This window comes from Talpa occidentalis, unplaced genomic scaffold (genome assembly GCF_014898055.3).
Source record: "Talpa occidentalis isolate TD23 unplaced genomic scaffold, MPIMG_talOcc4v2.1 talOcc4.7, whole genome shotgun sequence".
NCBI classification, from domain to species: domain Eukaryota; kingdom Metazoa; phylum Chordata; class Mammalia; order Eulipotyphla; family Talpidae; genus Talpa; species Talpa occidentalis.
In genome coordinates, this window is record NW_023605083.1 from 55,294,797 (window position 1) to 55,321,222 (window position 26,426).

Below are 26,426 nucleotides of genomic sequence, written 5' to 3' on the forward strand. Positions count from 1 at the left end.
TGTACTTTGATTGTGGGCACCAATCACGATTCTTATTCTTGAATTAATGCTTTCTTGGTTGTATTACAATCTGATTTCTAAGTCAACAGCCTTTATAAATTTGGCATCTTGTTCGATTCTCAACTAACCCTACTAAGTAGGTATTGTTACTCCACAGATGAAACTGGAACAGGTTAAGAAACTTGTCCAACTGTAAGGAACAAGGAGAGACCTAAGGTAGAGAATAAGGAGCTGGAGGGCAGCAACCACATTATAGGTCTGAGTAGATGCCCTGCTCTTGGTCTTAGTCTACTCTCTTGATTTGAGGAGGCATAGAATTCAATATAAGTTTTTTTTGTCAGTTTTCTGCAAGTGGCCAATCATTTTTTAAATAAACAACACCGACAATAATGACACAGATTGTTTTTAAAAGTGAAGACAGACATTAAAGGCCACACATTGTGATTTCATTTACATGAAATGTCCAGAAGAGGCAAATCCATGGGACAGAAAATAGGTTAGTGGTTGTTGCCAGGGAGGAATATGGACTGTTTAATGGGTACCGGTTTTCATTCTGGGGTAATAAAAATGTTCCCAAACTAATAGAAATGGTGGTTGATGAACATTATAAATGTAACAAATCCCTCTGCATTGCTGCTGTGAAGTGGTTAATTTTGGATGGGGTAGGTAAATTAGGTGAAAGGGATCAGTTGTAAGATGAAGAATACACTCTTCGTAGTGGACATAATATACTAAATACAGTTGTTGGTTTATAATGATGCACATCTGAAACCTACAGAATGTTTTGATCCAGTTAATTCAATACAAGTTTAAAAAAAATAATTTTTCGTTCTACGAATTTCACCTTGGAAAAAAAACACAAAGAGGTAAGCGCAACAGCCCTCTCTGCCCTACTCTGAGCTTGGAATCTTCCCAAGTCATACGGCAAAAGAAACACCCGGCCACCATCCTTGTGGGAGGGACAATAAAGGACGCCTGGCCCCCGCGTGTGCCTCCATTCACCCGCGCGTTAATTCGCAGCGCGTTCAGCCAGGTCGTGGGCTCCAGAGGGTTCAGTGCCCGGCCTCGGAAGGGCACACAGTTTAGGGGCGGGGGGGACACATCCTACAAATGAAAAAAACCCAAAAAAACAAATCAAAACAAAACTCCTGCAGAGGAGCCGCGGCTGTTTCAGTTAACCAAAAGCTCCAAAAGAAAAAGGAGCTAATTCACTCAGGGATCCGGGACTGAGCCAACCCGTGTCCACGGCCGCCCCCGCCCTGGGACACATGCATTCCTTTGTTGTTCATGGAAATGACACAGTTTTCAAGCCCTTCGGGAGCTCCTCGGCAAAGGTGGGAAACGCGAAGCCGGTCTGCGCTAGGCGGTGAGCGCCGAGGCGCAGGGCGGGTAGGCGGGGGACACCCGCGCCCCGCCCCGAGCCTCGGGGGAGGCCGGCGGCCGCGGCCCGGGGAGGTGGGGACAGTCGGGGCCGCGCTCCCGCCCTCCTCGGCGCCCAGAGACCCGCAGGCGGCGGGCGGCCCGCGAGGGGGCGGCGGCTCCCGGGCTTTGTGGCCGCGGCGCGCGCGGCGGGGCCGGGCCTGGCCGGCCGGGGGCGCGCCGCCGCCGCCCGGCGCTCCGGAGCCCGCGGCCCTCCCGGCCGCCCAGCCCGCGAGAGGAGCCGAGGCCGCCCGCGATCGCGCCTCGCCGGCCCCTCCCCCGGTCGCCTCGGCCGCCGCGCCGCTGCTGCAGGTAGGAGGCCCCCCCACCGGGCCGCCGGGCGGGGGCGGGGGCGCAGGTGGGGGGCGCGGGGCGGGCGTGCTGGGGCGGCTGGCGGGCATGGCGGGCGTCCGGGCCGAGCGGTGCGACCCCTGCCCCGCAGGCCGGGCGGCCGCCTCCACGCGCGCGCGGGGGCCGGGTGAGTGCGCCGGCCTGCGGCGTTCAAAGCCCCAGCGCGCGGGCTCCGGGAGGTTCGGTGGCGCACCGGGAATCCCGGGGCTCTGGACCCCCAGGTCCGGGGAGCCGCTCTGGAGGAACCCAGGTGACCCGCAGCGCTGCGGTCTAACCATCGGGGGGTTCTCAATGTACCCCGGCCTCTGTACTCGGCGCTTTTTCACACTTGTTTCCTTTGAGACCCCTGTGCTACGTTTCGGGGTGTCATGGGAGGGTCCCTGACTCGGAGGCTGAGGGCGAGCATCGCCTGCGTGCCCGCCTGACCTTGGGGAAGCGCCTTTTCTCTCAGCCTCGGCCGCTGTTCAGTAATTGGGGGTGGAGGGGTGAGGGTAGAGAGGGGGTGCGTGGTGTAATCTACCCCCAGGTGCTATTGCCAGAGAAAATGTACGAAAATGATCATAGCTGTATTTGGAGCACTTCGTATGTATCAGGCCTCACATACTAAACAGTTGGCGTGAGTTATCGAATTAAATCATCACATCCGCACTATGAGGTAGCTACTGTAAATTGCATAAATATTTTTCATTTAGGAGTAGGAAAGGGAAAGAACTTAGTTTCCCTATTCCGATTCCAGAGACTGGGTGTCTCTGAGGTGTGGTAACATACAAGATTACAGATGTTTCTGCAGTATCAGGAGAGCGGGTATAGGATGCAGGGATATATATGTCACATGCTGAAAAGTGGAGATAGGACAATATCAGGGCCAGGGGTGTGCATTTCAACATGTCAGATGAGGCGGTGCATTACCAAGGAAATTGACTGGATTGGGTGGACTAGTGGGAGAGGAAAAGATTCTGAAGCTTTGGAAGAAGATGACTGGTAAGGGACCAAGGTTTACCTTCCCAGCAGTATTCTACTTCAGGATTGCATCCTGCCAGAGGGAGGGCAGGGGATGCTGAAGAGAGCTTATGGATTGCCTCCTCTTACTCCCAGGCTACCTGAAAGGTATTCTGATGGTAGAGAGTCCATCAGATGTCATTGGTCCTTCTTGTGTAATTATTTAAATGTATTGACACCGCGTGCTCACTAACCCTACAGATCAAAAAGACACTTAATTACAAAGATCTAACTGATGTGAGGAAGGAGTGTGTTTTGAGAGCACTTGGTTAGAGAAGCATTGGATCTGAGGTGATTATTTTGGGTTTTAGTCTGGTGGACTTTGCACCCAAAGAAGGGAAGAGAAAGGTAAGAAAGCCTAGCAACAGCTGTAGGGGCAAAGAGTGAAGGCAAAGAGTGAAGGCAAAGAGTGAGCACTTCCCACCTTCTGCAGAATATCTAAACACTGTTCCCTTCTCAGCTACCAAGATGGAACCTTCTGGTCTCCTGATTTATGTCCTTTTCTTACTTGAGTGTTGTGTGGAAGATGGGGCTAGACTGAGCATCCCTTTACTCCTGAGTGATCAGAAGAATCTTCTTAGAGAAGGGTGATTTTGAACCCATGTTTGGAGGGGAGGTTTGGACACAGTGATGTTGAAGATAGGGACCAGGTCCCATAATGGAAAGAGCAGTTGCTTTGATGCAGTAGACAGCTGGGGTTTGAATCATGACTCTGCTGTTTCTTCACCCTGTAATTTTTGGTGAGGATAAAGTTACATTCTTTCCCTAGGGATCTCAGTTAGTACTAATACATACCCCTTTCCTGTCCTGGTGACATTCATTCAACAAATGTCTGCTGAGCACCCATCCTAGCTAAGTCATAAGCTTCATGCGGGGGATACAGTGATGAGTCAGAACTTATTCCCTTAGTAACTTCCTGTCCACTGAAGAGACAGACACAATGAACAGATTACAAGAAATATGGGAAATGCAAGAGTACAGTCACATTCATTCAATGGGCAGTGAGCTCACAGAGGAGCAACTGACTCATTCTGGATAGAAAACTCAGGGCGAAGGATAAGACCTTATGATAAAGGTTTTGAATGCTACATTACATTTCTGGCTTCTGTCCGTTAACTTTTGCCTTTGCCCTGATAGTCTCTCTTAAAAAAAACATCTAGTTGCCGTGTAGACATAGTTTGTAAACTGTCTCAAACTCATTTTAGAAGGAAGCTGCTATAAATAAACATAACAGCCTGGGTCTTAGTTGAGAAAGGCTTCATAAACATTTCATGGGCCCTGAGGGTTGAAAAAGAGCCCTTGATGGATCTTGGGGTAAAGGATTCTTACCAGAGAAGCCCCATTTATAGAAGCAGGAGAACACAGAGGGTTCCAGGGCAGGAAGGTGAATTTGGTCTGACTATAGATGAAAAATAGATGGAGAAGATAGGGTGGCGTGGAGAGGGCACTGTTACCCTGGCTGTATCAAGAAAGGCCTTGGGTGCCATGTGAGGACTTAAGATTTTATCTATCACCTAGGGGGTAGGAGCCAGGAATCAGAAGTTTACACATAGCACAGTGGCCTGATGACTGTATTTTAGGGCAGTCCCTCTGGTAGCTATATGGAAGAGGGGCTGGAGGTTTGGGAAATTATTTTGGGAGACTAGGGCCCGACCCCATACATAGGCAGTGAGGCTGGGAGAAGAGAGTAGATAGTGAGGAAAAGTGTAAGGTAGGTCTTGATTGGTTACCTGTGACTGAAGAACCTGCTGCGATTTCTGCTTGGAGTCAAGTTAATGCAGCCAAAATCATCAGAAACCAGGAGTTTGGGGGTAGGGGAATAAGGCTTTTTTTTTTTAAAGAGAGAATTAGAGATTTCCAAGATGCCCATAATAAACAGCTGTCTTAGAGGTGACTGGTAGACAATTGGAAATGTGTAGTGCTGAGGAGAGGCGTTCTCCCTGAAATCCCTACTTTCTTTTGAATAAACATTTACTGGGAATCTACAATGTGCTGAAGATTTTAAGAAGTGTGAGAGTATGGGTGGATAGCAGGACAGAGCAATTCTGTGTGCTGCCATCAGGTAGGTATACCCAGAACCTTAACCCGGATACTGGAGAGTTGATGGTTGTTGTTGAAGTGGTGGGAGCAGAGACTATCAGTAGAGAAGAAGCTGGCTGGAGTGGGAACACCTACTAAGGGAACTTCCTGCATTTTAAAAACACTTTGTGGGGCCTCCCTGGTGGCACAAGGGGTTAAGATACAGCACTATGAAGCTACCTGCAGCCACTGCAGCATGAGTACAATCCCCAGCCAGCGAGGTGACCCACATGGCGCAGCAGACCTCTCCTGTCTTGCCTGCTGCTCCCCTCAGCAGTGTATTTCAGTCAGTCTGCCTGTTCTGTTCCCCACTCTTGTCTCTGGTGAGTCCTCTTACCCCCCATACCTCTGGCCTGTACCCCAGTTCTTGTATGCATAAATCAATAAATCTTTAAAAAAAAAATAAAAACACTTTGTGTGGATAGTACTTTAACCATGACTTTTAGAGAATTTCAGGGGGCTGAGGTGGAGGTGGAGAGGTGGTGGTTTAGGATGGAGCTGGAGGGGAGGGGCAGGAAGCTCAGGACTTTTGAGAGCCTTCATGTGATTTATGGGGGGAACTGAGAGGTTCTTAAACACAGGCTGGTCCTGCTTACAACTACACTCAGACGCAGATGGTAAAAATAAACACTTCAAGTTCCATGGCTGCCTAGAGTGGGAGGTGAAAGGGAAGAAATGGAAAGCATGAGAAGAACAAGTTCAGTGCTAGGTTTAAGACTGGACAGGCATCTAAAGGGGAGAGGAGATGGCACAGGTGAGTGGCCCTCCTGGCTGCGAGGTCTGAGTGGGTGTGAGAGCAGGTGTGCAGGAAGGTGGGGCCAGAGAGAGTAATGGCTGATTCCTCTTACCTCTGGGTAAAATGAAATCAGGAAGGCACCATCCTCTTAGTGAAATTCTTACAGACAATAACATTTACCAGAAGCCAGGAAATGATTTTCTTTCTGCTAAATCCTTTATAAAAGAACTTTTAGGTAGTAGAACACCAAATGTAATTAGTAAAAATTGCAAATGGCAAGCAGATTAGTTTCAACAAATATTTGACAAATACTTATTGAGGACTTGGACTAGTGTAGCAGGTACTCTTCAAAGGGGCTACCATGGTGAGCAAGAGATCTGACCATCTGGGCCTCCCTGGTGGTACAAGTGTTTGAGATGCAGCACAATGAGGCTGTCTACAGCCACTGCAGCACGATTTCGATCCCCAGCCAGGGAGCTGACCCACATGGCATGACACACCTCTCCTGACTTGCCTGCTGCTCCCCTCAGCAGTGTATTTCAGTCAGTCTGCCTGTTCTGCTCCCTACTCTGTCTCTAGTGAATTCTCTCACACCCCCACACCTCTGGCCTGTGCCCCAGTTCTTGTATGCATAAATAAATAAATCTTTTTTAAAAAGAGAGAGAGCTGACCATCTGCTTTAGACATTTCTCTTGGAACAACTTAACCCCCAGTTAAACCTGTGTGTGGGTCTTCCATCTTCTGAAGTGCTGTGATCACGCTGTTCTGTGGCAGTGTCCTCGCTCACTGGTAGTACTTCACTCAGCCAAATCAATAATCATACCATCTAAGCATATTTGGCAGAGAACTGTGGGAATTGGAAGGCAGAAAAACCATTGTAGCAGCAGTGCTACATGGACAGTCAGCGTCAGACCAGACCTCAGAGAACACCCGCTCTATGATTTAGAGATGAGAAACCCAGAGTCAGTGAGAAAAGGGGACTTACCTACTGTCACAAAACAAGTGGCAGAGCTGAGAACAGTGCCCTTGAGTTTCCACATGGGAAAATGCTGAAGGTTTGAGGACAGAGAGCATCTTAATGCTGAGAGGGTTCCAAAGAGAACATGCCAGGGGGAGGGAAGGAATATAAATCATGAAGACTCACTTGTAGGCCTTCTTCCTCCTGAGAACCCCAGGAAGCCTCCTCGTTTGCTCTGAGCTTCTGTTTCCTCATCTATAAAGTGAGAATCTCGGACTGGGGTCTTTTTTTAGTTTTAATATGTTGGGAGCTATGTTGCTTCCCAAAAAGCTTGTTTGGGGATAATGAGTCATCAGACAGTCAAGAAACCATGACAGGAAATAGCCTTTTGTCCCCTTAGAGCAACGATCTCCCATAACACATCCCTTCAAGGAGGTGCTACTTTTCCTTCAGCTCACCCACCAATTCTGTACAAGTTCATTCTTTCATTCTTTTGCCAGGTCCTGCCCCTGCCTTGTTCTAGCACTAATTCCAATTGCAAACTATTCTAAGGGGACTTAATTCCAGACCCCTCCAATCCTAGAATAGTGTTCCTGGGCACATCTCCCTTACTGTGCGTATCACACTGCCCTGTCTTCAGCCCACAGCGTGCTGTGTGCTCTTAGGTTTTCATTGGGCAATGATCACTTGGATCTTAAGGGGTATCCTTCTCTCTGGAGTCTGCACAGGTATATGCTAATTCTTGTGTTTCCTCTTTGCTTCTGCTTTATCTTGATCTCCCATCCCAGTGCACACACACACATCCTGGTCAGGTTTGTGCTGAAACGGTCTCTGGTCCACACGTCCTTTCCATTATCATCGTGACCAGTCAGTCTAGGCCCTTTCTTAGCAATTATTTATCGGAATGATCTTCAGCTCTCTATACTCATATCCTATACATTCTTAAAGATCTTGCTCAAATGTCTTCTTCTTCATGAAGGAGGCAGGCGAACCTCCTTTCTCTAAAACGCAAGGCACTTTGTCCTCTATTTTGGTATCTGATTCATGTGCACCTGTTTTAGTTATCAGTTTAAGCACGCACACACTCCTAGGCTATAGGCTCAGCTTGCCTTTGTATCTCCCACAGATTCTAGAATAGTACTGAGTCTGGCAATAGCTGGGCATATATTTGTGAATGGCTTGTCTATAAAATAAAAGCCAGTAAGTATTCGAGTCCAAGTTGTATATGGGCCACTCTTCTACTTTTAGAAGCAGTTTGGTGTGGATAGGAGGGATTGAATGAACTAAAAGGTATTGAAACTAGTCTGCTTTTCATTTCCTCTTACTGCAGGACTGTAGTGCAGAGGGAACACAGCTGAACAAAGAGGTGCTAACCCCACTTTACAGATGAAGCACTGGAGGTTAATTGACTTATCCAGAATCACGCATCTGGGTGAGGTGCTAAAGTCAGGATTTGAGCCCAGGTTTTCTGTAGCCTGTGCCTTGGTTCATTTCCTTAACTCTAAGAGCATTCTTCACTTCACTTTTAGTTCTTTAATGTCCTGTTATCTATCGGAATTCTCAATACCACAGATTTTTGGTCATGGTTCCTATACTGAGTAGTGACTTTCAAAGAAGTCATTTTTCCACAAGGCAATAGAAGTAAAATCTGGCCGGGTTTTCCCTGGTCTCTGATCAAATGTAGGACCGAGTTTGATGCTTTTATGCATTACAGTTCACACAGCATTAGATGGTGTGCTCGTTGGTTTGGGCTGCCGTGGTAGAAGACCAGAGTAGTACCTCTCACAGATCTGGAGGCTAGCAAGTCAAAGATCAAGGTCCTGGTAAAGTAGTTTTGTTCTGAGGCCTCTTGGCCAATACACACATGACTATGTCTATACACACATGACCTCTTTGTGAGGGGGAACAAGCTCCCCAAGGTCTCCTTTTAATGGCACTAATCCCCTAGCCAGGGACTACCCCCTACCCCCATGACCTCATTTAACTTTATTATGCTAGAGGCCCATTCTCCAAATACAGCCACGTGGGGGTTAAGGCTTCAACATATGAAATTGGAGGAGATATATTTAGTCCATAATAGATGGACTGTTTAAGGTGAATATTAAATGTACATGTAAAATCTTCTGATAGCTTAGTCAATGTTAATGTTTTAGGAATTGTGCCCACTGTTTCTTCTTTATTCTTTTATAGTATTAATCGTGTCCTTATGTGTCCTGTGTATGGGTCTTGGCCTAGCCCAAGGGGAAGTTTCATTGCATTTGGATTTTGCTATTTTATTTGACAGTTTTTACTTTAATGCTGCATTCAGTGTGCTGATGGTTTTATTGTGCATGATCCTCATTCTCTGCATAGTGGGCAGCAGTTTTATGCCCGTGTAACACTGTATTCATTCATTAAATGGTTGCGTAAGGCCCACTATGTGAGGGTCTGCTGCCCACTATGTGAGGGTCACTGGGCTGCTTGTCGGACTACAACCTTGCATCAGAATGGGGAACATTCTGTCTACCTAGCAGAACCGCACAAAAAAAAGATGATCCCTATTGAGTAGAGTTAGGGGCAGGGAAGGCCAGTCTCTCTCCAATAAAAGCTGATGCAGCAGAGAAGGTTTGTTATGTTGTCATCTAGAACCAACTATGGACATTGTTTTCCAGTGCTTTCTAGCCTGGAAGTTTCTATTAATAAGCTTCACCTGGCGATCTCTTGCTTTGGGAAGCCTTTGCTTACTTAGGGCTGTCAGTCTGGTGCTCAACCAGAGGGCAGTCCTCTGAGGTGGGGACCATTTTAAAGCTCCATATTATCTCTACAGTTGCTTTTCTCTTTTGTTCTTCAGGTCATGGGGTGGGAGGAAGAGCCGCCAAATGGAGCTAGATGGACAGACCTTTCCATGCTGACAATTAGATTGCAAATTGACATGTAATTTGAGCAGGGATGCCAGAGGCTGTCACTAGGTCTGAAGGGAGAGAACTGAGCAGAACAGAGCAGCATGAGCTTTCAAGTCGGACCTGGGTTTGGATCCTAGTTCTGCCACTTACTATTTGTGTGGCCACAGGCACGTAACTGAGCCTCACTTTTCTTATCTGGGAAACAGGAATAATAATTGGCTAGTGGGGATAAATAGCCTACTTCACAAGGCTGTTAGGAATCCATAGGGGATTTTGGGGGTACAGAATCCCTTCAAAAGCCTGTAGAATGCAGCCCAGGGAGGCTTGCTGTTCTGCAAAATTAAGCAAAGTAAATTGGTAACTCTGGGTTTACTTAGCTAGTGATTAAATCACAGTTTAGTTAATAGACCATGAATGGTCCCCAGGTGTTGGTAATTCTGAGTATTTGCTTTTGAGAGCCATTGTATAATTTCTTCTGGTACTTTAATAAAGTTTTTTAAACAGAAAATATTGTGTAACAAATGATGCCTCAGGGGCTATTTTGGGGAGGATTAAATGATGTAGTGCATATTAGGCACTTAGTATAGTGTCTGACCCACAGTAAGGGTCTCAATAAAGTTATCTGCTATTGTTATTTCTATTATTGGAGTTTCAACCGCCTACATTTAGGGCAAGATCTTTTGTTCTATAAACTCCCCATGAGCCTGCTACCACCTGGTGGAAGCTAGTGGTACTGAGCACAGTATGAGGAAGAATTATTAAATTGCTTGGAATTAATTCCATGTAATTTCAATTCCACCAGATATCACAGGGACTTTGTTCAGAATGTGATTTGTTTGCCTGAGAGCTAGAATTCATCTGTCATTAAACAATGAAGTTACATTGTTTTCAACTACACAGTTGGCATAGAATAAAAGAAAATGTTCATAGCAAGTGAATCAAGTAAGGAACTGACAGGCTCATATTCTAATAGTAGGAGTGTAAACTGGCACACAATTTCTGGAAGACAGATGGTAATGCAACAAAAATCTTGTGTTTTCATCCTTTGTGGCAACCAGTGTAGCCTCTGTACGCACTTGTGCTGTAGGGTTTGAAAAAGCACTCCTGCATGACTGCCCTAAGATAATGGCCCACATCACGAGGCAGCCAGGGACACCTAGGTAGCCATTGATGCATTGCGTGGCCATGGTCTGAGGTGGTCTTGGTCTCAGAAATTACACCAAATACCTGCACAAGAACTCCTCTCTGTACATGTGGCCAACACATTCCCTCTGTTCCCCTTAAAAAATAATTACCGAGCTCTTATATGCATAAATAAATAAATTAAAAAAAGAATAAATATACAGTCCAAAAAACATTAAAAAAAATTGATTACCCTTTGGCTCCCCATAAAGAAAAATAATATATAATAGCATTATTCATTTGTGAATCAGGTTTATTCATACAGTAATGATCCTTACAAAGTGGGGGAGCTTAGAGGATGGTAGGCATACTGACATCTCTTGAGGCAGAGTTAGGACAGGGGATTGGATCAGAAGTCTGCTCTGGATCTCTAGAATATGTAGTTTAAGAACACTCAGCATGCCTATTAATTTTATGATAAAAACTATAGAAAGTAAAGTTTGATGTAGGCAGTCGACAGATGGAAACAATACAGAAATATTTAGGGGATGTGTGATAATAAGTGTTAGTTTGGGGAATTTTGATTTATAGGAAATAGGAGTATTGATGAAAGTGAAAAATTAATTTTGGATCTCTGGGGGAAAATAGGCCTGGATTGGGTCATAGGAGCATTAGAGCAACATGATTTTTTAGCACAGAAATGGGAATTTAGTGGCTAGAAACAGAACCCCCAAGGATAAATTCTTCTCATTTAGCTTTACCCAAGACCTGAGGGTCAAGCCACCTTTGATGGGTTTATAAATCTTTCCATCTCTGCTATTGCTGTACTCACAGTGTTAGGGGGAAAGGATGTCCTGAACAAGCTCCACAAATAGGTTTTATGGTCTCCACTCACCCCCACTCCCGACCAGACTAGTTGAACTTGCAGAAGCTGAGAACAGAACGGTGATTATGAGGAACTGGGGGTGGAAAAAATGGGGAAATGTTAGGAAAAGGGTACAGAGTTGCAGTTCCATAAATGATAAGTGCGGAGTTCTCATGTATAGGCATGTTGACTGCAGCTAATAGTACATAATGCAATACTGGACTTAAGCTAAGAAGGTAGATTTCAAGTGCTCTCATTACTAAAAAGGAGTGAAGTGAGGATATGATCATTAGCTTGCATATAGTAATCATTCACTATGTATATCAAATCAAATATATGTAGGGCCTCCCTGGTGGCGCAGGGGTTAGGACGCAACCTATGAGGCAATCTGCAGCCACTGCAGCATGAGTTCTATCCCCTGCCAGCAAGGGGCGGGACGGACCTCTCCTATCTTGCCCGCTGCTCCCCTCAGCAGTGTACTTCGGTCTGTCTGCCTGTTCTGTTCCCCGCTCTGTCTCTGGTGAAACCTCTCACCCTGCCCCCGCATCTCTGGCCTGTACCCCAGTTCTTGTATAAACATAAATAAATCTTTTTAAAAAACCAAATCAAATATATGTATATTAAATCCGTGTAATTTTCATTACTAAAAACATATAAGTATGTAGATTTTATAATAATGGAAAAATGTAGGGTTTCAAAAGTTTAAGTAATAACTAAATTGATAACTTCTTAAATATGTAAACAAAGACTTGAAAGGAATTTGTATAAGAAGAACAGCTATTATTAGGTGTGTTAAAAAATAATAGTAATAGGGGCCTCCCCTGGTGGTGCAGGCGGTTGAGCGCAGCGCTGTGAAGCTGTCCGTAGCCTCTGCAACACCGGTTTGATACCCGCCAACCTGCAAGGGTCCCACATGGTGCGGCAGACCTCTCCTGTCTCACCCGCTGCTCCCCTCAGCAGTGTATTTCGTCAGTCTGCCTGTTCTGTTCCCCACTCTGTCTCTGGTGAATCCTCTCACCCTCTCGCGAATCTGGCCTGTACCCCGGATCTTGTATAAATAAATAAATAAATCTTTAAAAAAAATAGTAATACCAGATAATTAGGACAGTCCAGGCTCTTGACTTCTCAAGTTGCCATCTTTGCGATTTTTGGCAGCTTACTTCACCGTGCCAGCCCTTAGTTCCTTCAGTGGAGAAGAGGGCACTGGACTCCATCTGTAAGTGCCAGGCGCTTTCCCCTCTGACCTGAAGGCATATAAATTATTTATGTGGGATTGTGTACTTTAAAAAGTGGCTCTTAGACTGAAGGGATCACAGATTCTAAACACCTCCCTCCCCCCCTTTTTTCAAAGATTTATTTATTTATTTATTTATACAAGCACTGGGTACAGTCAGAAGCACGGGAGGGTGAGAGAATTCACCAGAGTCAGAGTGGAAAGCAGAGCAGGCAGAGTGACAAAGTACATTGCTGAGGGGAGCAGCAGGCAGCAGGAGAGGTCTGCGAGCCATGTGGGACCCTCACCGGGCGGCCGGGGATCGAACCGGTGCTGCAGAGGCTATGGGGCAGCTTCGCAGCCCAGCGCTCAACCACTGTGCCACCGGGGAGACCCTCCCCCCTTTTTTTAAGATGAAGAAATTGACGGCCCTCTAGAAGCCTGGATGGATCCAAGGTCATAGACATAGTGGTGGAATGTCAGATGTTTGGGGTGACTTCTTGATGATTCTGAAACTTTGATGATGATGACTAAGTGATGATTATCATATTATATTTGGTTACACAGTGGCTTCTCATGTCTTCAGTTGTGACAAAACATTGAGAAAGCTGTTTATTTCAACAGCTGCCCAACATTATGAATTTGGAAAATTATCAGTTCCCTCACATTACGCAGAAATAAATTAACAATTAGAGTTCCGGATAAATGTTCAGCTTTTCTTCCTTTTTTTACTGTTGTATACCAGATATTCACAGAACTGCCACGTCCTGCAACCGAGGGTCTACTGTGAAGTAAAATTCCATTTTAGTAAACGTCTGAATGTTTTCCCGAGACTGGCACAATTTCACATTAACGGGAAAGACAGTGCTGTATTTCAGACAAGGGAACCAAGTCAGGGATTATGCTGAATATGTGATTTACTGACATTTTATTGCTGGAATTAGTAAACACTGTCTCAAACTTCCTCTTGCAGGCTAGCTAACGGCCAGGACAAACACAGTGGAAAATGCAAAACAACGAAATTATAAAACCTGCCAAATACTTCTCAGAATTGGAAAAGAGTATCCTGCTTGCTTTAGTAGAAAAGTACAAGTATGTGCTGGAATGTAAGAAAAGTGATGCCCGAACTATTGCCCTCAAGCAGCGCACCTGGCAGGCGCTGGCCCACGAGTACAACTCTCAGCCCAGCGTGTCGCTGCGGGATTTCAAACAGCTGAAGAAGTGCTGGGAGAACATCAAGGCTCGGACCAAAAAAATTATGGCCCATGAAAGGAGAGAGAAAGTGAAACGGAGCGTCAGCCCCCTCCTGAGCACCCACGTGCTGGGGAAGGAGAAGATCTCCAGCATGCTGCCCGAGCAGCTCTACTTCCTCCAGAGCCCCCCAGAAGAGGAGCCCGAGTTCCATCCGGACCCTGCGGCCCAAGGTATCGTCCCAGAGGCCAGTTTGCATGTTCTCACTGGGCGCCTGTTTGACACTTTTTTTTTTAAGATTTATTTTTATTTTTATACAAGAACTGGGGTACAGGCCAGAGGTACGGGAGGGTGAGAGGATTCACCAGAGGCAGAGCGGGGAACAGAACAGGCAGACTGAAATACATTGCTGAGGGGAGCAGCGGGTGACACAGGAGAGGTCTGCCGCGCCATGTGAAAATCGCCCTGGCCGGCCGGGAATCGAACCCACACTGCAGAGGCTGAGGACAGCTTACAGCGCAGCGCTCAACCCGCTGTGCCACCAGGAAGGCCCATGTTTGACACTTTTAAGTTTAAAATCCTTCATTTTGAGGAAATTTATCAGAAAAAGCAGACTTTAGATCAAACTTGACTTTCTCAATTCAAAATTTTGGGATTATGTAGGCCATTCAAGTCATATATGATAGACGACAAAAACAAAAGTTCTTGTTTATATGCTTGTGCTTTCGCTCTGAGAAAGATCTCTTTTATCTCTGTTATTACTTTAGAATAAGGGAAAAGTATGGACTGCATTCATGTAGTTATTAATCAAGTACCTTGGTGGCTTATCTCAACATATTGCAAATATATTTGAAAGACTTTGTATATGCATTCATTTAATCTTATTTTTTTCAAAAAATTTATTGTGGGGATATATAATGTGCAAAGCACTGCATTAAGTCTCTCAAAAGACCACATTAAAATAGTGAACTATTTCAAACTTGGAAAAAAAAGACAGAGACTGATACAGCAAACACCCATTTGGCATTCACCCAGATTCAAAGCCCTACATTCCTACCCATTAGACTATTGTGATCTCCAGTTTTGTTTTGTGGCACTCCAGAGAACTTGAGAAATTCTGGGGGAAAATTTCATTTTAATTTAATATTCTTCCACTGAAAAGGGGAAAATGTCATAATTCTTTGGGGAGGAGAAGACTGTCATAATCATGGATGAAATCGTATTATACTTAGTATAAATAGCTTTAAAAGACTGGAATTGGGGAATCACTAAAATGCCTCCAGGTAAGGGGAGGGTGAGAATCTATATAGATGAATTGCCAGAAATTCCTGCCTCTTTTAAGATAGGAATGGCCAGCTTATATAAAGATCCATTCCCATTTGCAGAAGATACACCTTGAAACAGAGGAAGATCCTGCTGAGGTTAGAGGGCTGCTCAGAAGTTGCTCCAGGGACCCAGCAAGCATTTGCCTAGGAAAAGCTGGTTCTTGGTTTGCAGGATGACAAATTCACTGATTAGTGTCCCCAGAGTAGATTGAGCTCTGAGGGACTGCTTAATTAAAAGTTACAAGAAACCATCCAAAACCAAGAACATTATCCAATGTAGACTGTAAAGATAATTACCAATGCATTGAATACACATTTTTTTTTTAAAGATTTATTTATTTATTTATACAAGCACTGGGTACAGTCAGAAGCGCGGGAGGGTGAGAGAATTCACCAGAGCCAGAGCGGGGAGCAGAGCAGGCAGAAGGACCAAAGCACACTGCTGAGGGGAGCAGCGGGAGGCAGGAGAGGTCTGCGCGCCATGTGGGACCCTCCTCTGGAGACCGGGGAGCAGCCGGGGATCGAACCGGCGCTGCATAGGCTGTGGGCAGCTTCGCAACCCAGCGCTCAACTGCTGCGCCACTGGGGAGGCCCTGAATACACATTTTTGATTAGTACTTTTTTTTTTCCTATAAGCACATCATCCTGGAGGTTAAATTATGATTAGTTTGCTTGCTGAGCATCTGACCCAAGGTTCAGTCCAGGGCAGCCGCTGTGGATTTGGCAGCCGCTGTGGATAATGTTATGAATCTCACGGATTGTTTTTTCTGCATCAGAACCCTGTGTTTGAGTTTTGATTCTTGAGTTCCCAAACCCGGGTACCTCCCAGCAGATAGTGTTTATATGGACACTGCCAGCTGTCTTTCCCCTCCTCGTTGCTGCTTCTGTGTGGAGGGGGCCCACTGATAATTGACAGTGTCCTTGGTTTGGAGATGTTTATAGCTTCAGCCAGTTACTCTCTATCTTGCTGGCCTTGGACCCATTCTTTACCTGAAGCAGCAAAGACAATAGTGCTGGGAAGGAAGGCATGTCAATCAACAGGGCTGCTTTTCAGAATGCTTCTGTTCTTGGGAGATTTTTCCAAGGAAGATGCTGGAGTGGACTGCTTTTAGTGTGTTTTGCAAATCCTTGATTGTATTATTTTGTACTGATTTCATAGGGTTATTCTTAGTGGACAGACAGTCTTATTTCCCCACTTAAAAATTCTTAGGTATGATCTAGCAGGCTCATTCCACAATTTATTTTCTCCTTTTCGGAAAATACCATGTAATTTATTTACTCCTAAACACAATTTATAAATTTCCAGCAAAAAATAAATGTGTGTTTTCTCAGTGCCTTACCTGTTGTGACATTTGCTAGAGGCTCACCTGTAAAAGAGATTTATTTTGAATTGACGTTTGGTCCATAGAGGACATGCGAGACTTCCCTTTTTGCTGGTGATTACTGAAGTACAACCAAATACTTGTTGCTGTTTCCAGGTCAAATGGGGTGGAGGGGTAGGCAGTGGAGAACCATGGAGCTCAGTCAATTGGGAAGTATATGGAAAGTAATTTGTTAACACTAGTAAGTTAACATGTTGTTAACTTAGAGTTACCTTACTCCATTGCCCATCTGGAAGAACACCCCCTTGACTATGTTCTCAGATCCCCAGAATCCGTTTAGGCTGCCCTGGAGCTGTTTGCCACTTCAGGTGACTTTGTTTTATCTGGGAGAGAGATTATAGTACCTTTCCTAGGGCTCTTTCTAGACAGTGAAACAGCTTTGAGATTACCTTACTCATTTTGTATTTCAATTTACTTTCAAGAAAGAAAAAGAAAACTGGACATCCCTTCTGTATCTTGGTAGGGAAAAGGTTGAAAACCTGGTATAAGGGTATGGCCTTTATGCTGTCATGTGCGTTTTGACACGTGGTCTCCATATGAATGTTTTACTTCAGTTAGTATCTCAAGCAATGTGCTGGCCAGTCCAGTAGCCACCAGCCACAGGAGGTTGGTCAGCACTTGAGCTGTGGGGAGGCTGAATTGAGATGTGCTCTAAGTACACCGTATGTTGAAGACCAAGTGCCAAAAAAAAAAAGTAAAATATCTCACTAATATTTTTTATCTTGATTACATAAATTAATTTCACCTATTTCTATTGGACTGTCAGAAAAGTCATGACGTATTTTTTCTGTCTTTCAAGAAAAAAAATGTATCATGACTTTTCTGACAACCCAATATTTCTTTATTGTGGCTATAAGAAAATTTTAAATTATGTATAATAAATTTATTTGGACAGGAGCTATTTTAACACCTTACAGAGTGCCTTTTATAGAATTAGGTGCTCAGAGATTTGTTGGGATTTGTTAGAAGGGAGGGAATCTAGCAGTTTCCACTAGAGGCCTCCCTCCAGCTACTTTTTTTTGTGAGATGGTTTTAATTGTGCAATGTTGCTCGCCATCCCCTTGATATTGTTAGGTTTGGTAATGACTTTCTTAGGATTTACATCTACATTTGAACAAAGCAGTCTTAAAATTTAATACTTAGGAAATGCATTTGCAAAAAAACCCACAGTATTTCCCCTTAACTATATTAAAAAATTTATATGTGATAATTTGACTTTGACTCTTACCTTCAGTTATCTTTGGGGAACAAGTTTGCCCAATATACTTCAGAAAGCTAAGCTTTAAACTAGTAATCAAAAATCTTAAGAGAACATATATTTAATTTCATATCCTACTTACTATGAAGCTATAATTGAGTAACATAAACATGATTACAAACCTGTAATTAAATAACACAAACATTTCTTAATAAATTCTGTCGTCACTGGTGAACCAAACCTATTTATTTGAGGTGGGAACTTGTGTACACGGTGCTGAGTTATATTTCCAGTTAAGGCATGCTATCATCATTGGCCTATGAAAAGCCCATTTTTTGCATTACTTATATGTTTATCCCTTTTTTGTCCCCATTTTCCACTCCCCACTTACATTTTCTTCTCCTGCACCTTAATCCTTCTGTTGCACTTGTATAGTCTCCCACATGTTCTTGAAAGTATGTATTAGTGTATAGTATGCATATATTTTTAATTTACATAGTTTAAAATTGTGCTATAGTTACCGTTCCTTTTTTCATTTTGGCCTTTTCCTCACTGTAGGGGGCAGGAAGACCACAGTGCAGGTTTTCTATGATCCAGCAGACCAGGTAAAGGAGTCAGAGTCCTCAGTGGCTTTTGCAGGTTTTTTATTGGGATTTAGCCGGTACTTGGCAGGCAGGGGCGCTGGGGGGCCTCCCAGCCCCCAGCAAGTCTTCACTCTGGGCTCTCTGACCTTCTCTCACATTCTCTCTGCTCTTCTCATGGCTCTGCTTCTCTCTCGGCTTCTGCTGGCGTCCCCGTGATGCTGCGCCTCCAGCATTGTCACAGGGAAATGCAGTCCGTTACTTTTAGTCCCTCCAGGTCTTCGGAGGGCTCCATACCCATCTGCATGGATCATCTTGCCGACTTAAGCCAATTGTAGCGGCAGGAATGGACACAGGGCAGGTTTTCTATGATCCCATGCAGACGGGGTAAAGGAGGAATCAGAGTCCTCAGTGGTTTTGCAGGCTTTTATTGGGATTATCAGGTACACAGCAGGCAGAGGCGCTGGGGGGCTGGGAGGCAAGTCTTCACTCTTTTTGGGCTCTCCGGCCTTCTCTCAGCTTCTCTGCTCTCGGCTTCTTCTTTCTGCTTCTTTCTCGGCTTCTCTTCCATCTTCTACTGCCATCCCCGTGATGCCACCCTTAAAAGCACAGTCTCAGCCCAGGTGAATCCCATCTACCTATGCCCACACCCTACTCCAGGTGCCCGCCATCAGGCATGCATTCAGGACCGCAAGGATCCATCATCTATCCTGATGGCGGGAGGGCAGAAAAGCCTGATATTTTTCCTTACCCTACACCCACTTAGAATACTGTTTTAAAGATCTATTCCATTGGCAGTATATAAATCTGTTCTTTTAGTTGATGGACAATAGTCTATAGCATGCACTCACCACATCTTATTTAGCTCTTTTCCCAGTCAGTCTTGTTTTCTTCATTCTGTTGAGAATAGGTGGCGTTTGGCCTGTAGTTTCTGCCTCATTCTTTTATTGTAGGTTTTCCCTGCTGATATTAAACTTACTGCATTGCCCACGTGGAAGAATACCCCCTTGACTGTGTTCTCAGATTCCTGGAAGGCCTTTACACCATCCTATCCATATTGCATAAGATGGAGCTATTTTCTACTTTGGGTGGCTTTGTTTTACCTGGGAGAGAAATTACATGGTGTGTGTTTGTGGCAGGTTCCCACTCCCAGGGTAGTCTTTTCCAATTAAGAGAAGATTCTCCACATCTGAACACTAGCTTCCATTCACTGGAGCAAACATTTCTGTGAAAGTTAATTAACTACTCAATCGGGCTTCCCTGATATTAAATCCCAGCTTGTGCCAGAGTCTTGTTAAGAGGCTTGGCTTGTTCTTTCCCTTTTCTTTTTTTTTTTTTAACATTGTATGTTAGCATACATGTAAACTAAAAGAATAGTTTTTTTTTTAATTTATTTATTTATGCATAGAAGAGCTGGGGTATAGGCTAGAGATGTGGGGGGTGAGAGGATTCACCGGAGACAGAGTGGGGAACAGAACAGGCAGATTGACTGAAATGCACTGCTGAGGGGAGTAGCGGGTGAGCCAGAAGAGGTCTGCTGCGCCATGTGGGTTGCTCCCTGGCCGACTAGGGAATCGAACTCATGCTGCAGTGGCTGGGGCTTAACCCCTTGTACCACCAGGGAGGCCTCCCCTAAAAGAATAGTTTTAAAGTTGTTTCTTTGCTACCAGTCATGAGTATATGGTCTTCATGTTCACAGCTCTAGGGAGAAATTTGGAGATCAAAATTTGGAATATCTACCCAAATACTTAGTAATGGATGCCCTTGTAGGGAATACAAACAACTTAGAGGCTGCATTTTAAGATACAGAAGTCATCAGATGAGCAAGTAAAATAATGGGAGGCTGGGTGGTATAGAGGTTGAGCTTGGATTTTGGACTCATGAAGATCTGGATGAGAATCAGTAGTTGCATTTGGGTTTCTATAATCATACCTCCCTCGGAGGCTTTTTTGAAGGACTAAACGAGGTAATGCTGTGAGCACTAGCCTTGTGTACCATTTAGCTATTTGGAAAGTGGTGGCTGCTGCCCTCCTGCTCTTCTTCTTTGGTACCTTTAGCCTCCTCCTCCTTTTTTTCCTCTCCTCTTCATCATCATCATCATCATCATCATCATCATCATCATCGTCATCATGACGTTAACACCTAGAATGGTTGAGATGAAATGAACATTTAGAAATTGGGAGAAATGAATAAGGGTGTGAACTCAGGAGTATCAAGAACTACCTTCTGGAATGAAATAAAAGAGAAATGAGGCTAAAGGCACCAAATAATGTTTAATGTATCCAGTCCTCAAAGAAGACACTTTTAGGTCTAAGACAGAAAGGAAACAGATGAGTTAATCCTCTTTGGTTGATGCCCTGGGATGCTCACATCTGGGGGACCCTGTTCTCAGTGTTAAGCCTTTCTAGTTCTTGTGTCCTTTGCCTTTATTACCCACTCAGTTACATAGCTGAGCTGTGGTGGGAGGCATATAACCCACTGTAGCCAGAACATCCCCCATTTCTTACATGACCAGCAGTATGCCAGGCCCTCGGCTGATTTCTCCACGAGGATGAGTACGATGCAGTCTCTGTCTTCAGAACTGGCAGAGACCTGAAGGGGTTTGTTTGAACAAGTGCTCTGCTAGCGGTGGGCCCAGGAGGCAGTAAAAGCACAAGGCAAGGGCATCTCATTGAGGCCACAGCCATTTGAGTTGAGAAAGATTCCTAGGGACACATCTTCATTATCTCTGGATTGCCTCGAAGTTCTTTTTTAAACCTTTACCTTCAAACGTAAGATTTTTTTACCTTTTCCTTTAACTTTAATTAAAGACTAGCTATGGTTATTGCCTAATCCCTTAGAGTGAAATAATCTAAACAGTAGCCATTTTTCTTTTATTAACAGATTATTATGAGCTGGGTTTCCCCCAGTAGCCATTAACATTCCCAGCATCCCACCTTCTGGAATAATGGAGTTGGGTATGATAACGTAATCAACACTCTTAATAAATTGATATTATTTTCCTCCAAGGAGATCATTCTTGTTATTGGAAAATGTAAAGCTTCTCAAGAAAGTGCTGGAGTCATAGTTAGAGACTCCATGGGTTAGTGGAGTTCTTGTGGTTTCTTTATTGAAACTTCTTAGTACATACTCATGTCACTGCCCTGTAACTGCTAGTGCAAACCTGGTACCACCAAAAGTGATATCCCTTTGCATTCATATGTTCTTTTCCCCTTATGTTCAAGTCTTCTGTGAATAAATATATACAAGGCCAGTCAATAAAAATATACAAGGCATCTACTCTTGCATCAAACCAAATAGTTGGTACCCAAGGATAAAAGAAAAAAATAAGGCATGGTCCCTAAATAATACTAGTAGGTTTTGAGTGCTGTAACAGAGGAGTACAGTGAAAAGAGAGAACTGATGTTTCACTGAGCAGGTCTCACTGACCCTCAACAGAGTAGGAGCTAAGGGAGCAACTGAAATAGGGAGACTGGAGCAGTGTGTGTTTGAATGAGTGGGAATGTGGATAATTCATGGAAGACTGATGAGTGTACAGGGCTCTTTGAAGAGAAAGTCAAGAAATATGAAGGAAATTTGGAACCAGATCATGAGGGTTATTTAGGATGGATTGAAAGCAGAGCCAAAGGTAGGAACCCTAGAGGAAACTTAAAAGTCAAGAAGTGGGTGAGCAAGAATCTGCTTCCTTAAAGGAGGTTTGGCAAAGAGCAATCAGAGAGGAGGCCATAGAAAACTTAGTAGAAAATAATGGTTCAGAAACTAATAGAGGAAAGAGGTTTCAAGAAGGATTGTCAGGTGCTTGGGAGAGGTCAAATAAGAGTGACATTGGACAGTCCTTTGGGATCTGAGTTTTGAGCCCTAGATGGCAATGCTACTAGAGGCAACAACCAGATGTAGGGATTGAAGAGAAACCATGTGCTGAGGAAGGTGAGCCAGGAAGTACAGATTCATCATTCAAGGAAGAACATTTGTAAGAAGACGACCTGTGGCCACAGAGCAGTGGCGCTCTGAACTTGGGTTTCATAACTGAAAGAGAAACATAAAGGCAGATCAGAATGATGGAGACCTCAGTTTGAAAACCCACCATTAATTTTGTACTGTGGGCCCCTGCTCATCTGGTGCTGTGCACACTTCCATTTAGATCTTAGGTCAGGTCAAATCACGACGTCTCCAATCCTGACCACTGTTCCCTAGTTCTCATTTCTAGAAATGATGTGATGAAACCCTTTATCATGACTTCATAAGAGAAAACTGGATTTGTGGGTTTTTAAAAAGTCAGGTGTGGCTAAGGTATCTGTAGACACGCAGGCAAAGCAGACACTGTTTGAAATACATCCTGTAATGGGGGATCCTGTCATTTGAAATAGGATTGATTTTCTCTCTGCCTGTAAAATCTTTGAACATGTTTTCTGCTACTGTTTTTCAGAATCATTTGCTGTTTCAAATAGAGAACTGTGCGATGATGAGAAAGAGTTCATACATTTTCCAGTATGTGAGGGGACCTCTCAACCTGAACCCTCGTGTTCAGCTGTCAGAATAACAACCAATAAAAACTACAGGAGCAAAACCTCTCAGGAAGGTGCTTTAAAAAAGATGCATGAGGAAGAACACCATCAACAAATGTCCATCTTACAACTGCAGCTGATACAAATGAATGAGGTGCATGTGGCCAAAATCCAGCAGATAGAGCGAGAGTGTGAGATGGCAGAGGAGGAACACAGGATAAAAATGGAAGTTCTCAATAAAAAGAAGATGTATTGGGAAAGAAAACTGCAAACTTTTACCAAGGAATGGCCTGTTTCCTCATTTAACCGGCCCTTTCCCAATTCACCCTAAGACTTTGTGGGTGGTGCCCTTGTGATTAATCTGTGTTGGCAAAGAAAGTCTGGAACATGAACTCGCGGTCAGTAATTTGTAACTGAGCTACATCTAGGAAAATTAGAGTGGTAGTAGTCACTTATTTAAGAATACATTCAGGTAAACAGCTGCACCCTCTGTACCCTCCCTAAGTGGCAAAGAAGCTGTTAGCATCTTCTGAAAATTATCACTGAGTGCTATAATTCTGAATGTAATGTCTCTTAATTAGAATTCATACAAGAACCATGTGTGAGTGTTGTTGTTGTATTTTTTAAATCAAATGCAAGTGTGACTATAAAGGAGTGTGGCTGTTTGTGTTTTTTAACAGACAGCAGAACTTTTCTATCTAATGAATCCCTCTCCCACTGAAAGTAATTGTCCAGGTGGCCACACATTTCTCCTGGTGGAGCTGTTGCTCAGAACTTGCTAGTGATCTTCAGGTCACCTCTGTGAGAGCTACAACACATTTTTCATTTTTTAGTGTCATCTTGTGTGTGTGGATTTTCTGTTGTGAAACATCCCAACATTTGGAAGGATGTTTTCTATGTAGCCCATAAATGGCCTGTTAAGGCCCCTTCCCAAAGAGGAATTCCAAATGGTTTCTCCAACAATCCTAGCTTTGTTGGAACTAAGGATGTAACCACTTTGAGGAGAAAATATTCACTTAGATTTCTACATTCTGTCATGTTTGTTTTATTAAAAGAAAAGACTTGCAATTTTATAGTCACACTGTGTATGTTTTTTAAAGGTGCTTCCTCCCTCCTTCTTTTTCCCTCCCCATCCTCCCCCCCACCCATGCTCCACTCTTTGCCTTCTTTCTTGTTTCCTCTCAATTTGACCTACTGAGGTAATAGTTGCCCTCCTTTTTAATCTTTAGTCACCTCAGGAAAGGTCCTTCCCTCACCGTGCTCTTGGTGATAGTAATGCTGTGTAGTTTGCATTACACAGTTACCTTTAGGCTTTGTAAGAATCCATAACCAACATGTTTGGAAATAGGGATCAATAAATGATGGAACTGTGATAAACCTTCTCCTGTAGCCTAGTTTATAAAAACAGCCCTGGGAACTGGACACAGCAGTAAAGAAACAAAGTGACACTTTGGTGCCAACACAGGTCAGCAGTTTCTGAGAATTTCAAGGCCTTTTGTTGGGGAAGGGAGAGTGTGCGTGGTACAGGCCTATAAGGCACATTGCACTAGGGGTCCAGCCTGCATTCTGAGCTTGGCTCTGCCAAGAGGCACTGTGTGACCTTGGAAAACTGTTAGTTTTGGGCCATGGTGTTTCCTGTCTATAAAACAAGGAATTTGTTCTAGAGAATGTTCAGACTCTGCTACATCTCCTTGACTGTGGTGTGATCTACAGAGTGTTGGGTGTGTACTTCTAACTCATCATTGTCTGGAGGGCATGGGTCAACTGGAAGCAGTTGTTCATGGTGCTAGCTAAGCTTCCCTTCTGCATAGTTTTGGACTCTGAGTCCTGGGAACTCTTAAACTCAGTAAGGCACACATATATTCACTGCCTACAGCTCGAAGGGATATCAATTTATTTTATGCATTGATTATATTTTGAATGTCTTAGAGGACCTGGTTATTTAAAGGAACCCTGTAAAGGGTATTATTCTTTGAAAAGAAGGATCCTTTTCATAAAGATTTGTGTTCTTAATTTGTACGCAATGGAGAGCATTTGGATAAATTCCCAAGTTTAAATGGTTTATAGGAAATAGAACATGACTCTTCATTCCCTCCTTCTTTCTCAGGATTAGGGCAGGGAGCGTCAGACTGTCAACACAGATTTGAACAGAGAAAAGCTTCTGTATGTTTCCCTATTGATCATTCCAGAAATCTCATTCTTACTTGACTCTGGTGTGGGGCCTAAGATTTTGCATTTCTTACAAGTCCCCAAGTTATGCCAGTTCTTGTTTGGTCACCACGCCCCTGTAGCAAGGGCTTAGAAGACCCTGTGGAGGCATTATAATTCTCAAAAAAAAAAAAAAAAGAGAAAATCAGGTTAGGTATATTTTCATGTTAGCATTGGGCCTTTTAAGAAGCAGTGTGCCTGTTGTTATTCTCTCTGAGAATTTACCACTTAGGCACACAAATAACAATGTAGAACAACACAAAAAATGCTTACATACATAATGGAACTATAAAAGCACTGAACTAATTCCTAACTGAGCAAATAAAGGATAATTAAACCAGCAGCCTAAAGCATCTTGCTCTACTGTTAATAGTATTTATGTGTTTATAACAGTAGTTTTCAACCTTGGCTATGCATTAGAAGCAGTATTTTATAAATAATGAGTCCCAGTGGGTCCCATTCCCAGAGGATTCTTGATTTAGTTGACCTGGCTTGGGGCTTGATCCTCTATATTTTTCAGAAACTTTATAGGAGTTTATGATACAATAATTGGGATTGAGAACCACTGATGGAGAGTTCACAAATGTGTCTCATTTGGTCCTTAATCCTATGAGGTCATGTGCGAGTAAGGAAATGATGTTCCAGAGATGAACCGACTAGGGCTAGGACAGTAGCTAGTGGATGGTAAAGCAGAACCTCACCCCCAGGTTTCTTGATTCCAAAACAAAAAGCCCCATATGGCCCACCTCATCATACATAATGGACTTCTTTTATTCTTAGAGTGAAGTCACATCTACAGGGTACTTGAAGTGTCTCTATTCATGAACAGGCACATCCCAATTCATTTCACTTTTGAGCAGTTTTTTAACCTTAGAAACACAATAACCATTTCTTGGTAGGTGATAGATAAATATAAGACAGTTCATTCCCCACCCTGCCAAATCATGGACATAGCCCAGTAGGAGAGGTAAGACTTCTACACAACTGTCATGTCTAAATCAGTGCATGTCTTTAGCTACATTAATAGCTCAGAGCAGAGAACTAAGGTGGTCTTCCAGGAGGGCTTCCTGGAGGAGGTAGCATTTGAGCTATGTCTTTAGAGTTGGCATTTTGACAGGTGAAGATTTGGAAGAAACTTCAGTATTGAAGATTCAAGGTCATGAGACACATATAAAGAGGCATTGAGAACAGGGGGAATTCCAAAATGGCCAGTAACATGATCAAAACTGCTCAAAGAGGAATATTTGAGAATGGAACTGAGTTTAGAGAAGACTGGAGTTCAGGGGATGAGGTAGGAGAGTTTGGCCCTGGTTACCATGAAAGGGTAGGAAGACCTAAAGGAGGCCCTAGTGAAAACTAGGGAGGCCTACCTGAAGGGCACTGCAGAAATGGAATCAGGCTAGGCAGTTGAT

General features: G+C 43.9%; 1 protein-coding gene across 3 annotated transcripts; it reads left to right on the forward strand.

Annotated features, from left to right (window-relative positions):
- Positions 1-1,000: 1,000 nt before the first annotated feature.
- On the forward strand, positions 1,001-23,401 carry MSANTD3 (Myb/SANT DNA binding domain containing 3). 3 transcript variants are annotated; one of them, XM_054689623.1, is made up of 4 exons: positions 1,686-1,731; positions 13,598-14,048; positions 18,279-18,325; positions 22,728-22,888. In XM_054689623.1, the coding sequence occupies exons 2-4, from the start codon at positions 13,631-13,633 to the stop codon at positions 22,839-22,841; spliced, it is 579 nt and encodes a 192-aa protein (XP_054545598.1). In that variant the 5' UTR covers positions 1,686-1,731; positions 13,598-13,630; the 3' UTR covers positions 22,842-22,888. The 3 variants fall into 3 exon arrangements, with proteins under 3 accessions (XP_037350774.1, XP_037350773.1, XP_054545598.1); XM_037494877.2 differs by lacking the exons at positions 1,686-1,731; positions 18,279-18,325 and adding an exon at positions 1,001-1,334 and having other exon boundaries at positions 22,728-23,401; XM_037494876.1 differs by lacking the exon at positions 18,279-18,325 and having other exon boundaries at positions 1,485-1,731; positions 22,728-23,401.
- Positions 23,402-26,426: the final 3,025 nt, after the last annotated feature.

Excerpts from the sequence above, each read along its gene's own strand:
- MSANTD3 (XM_037494877.2), top strand. The coding sequence starts at position 13,631 with ATGCAAAACAACGAAATTATAAAACCTGCCAAATACTTCTCAGAATTG. Across the intron at positions 14,049-22,727 it reads TCCGGACCCTGCGGCCCAAG|AATCATTTGCTGTTTCAAAT; the intron begins GTATCGTCCCAG and ends ACTGTTTTTCAG.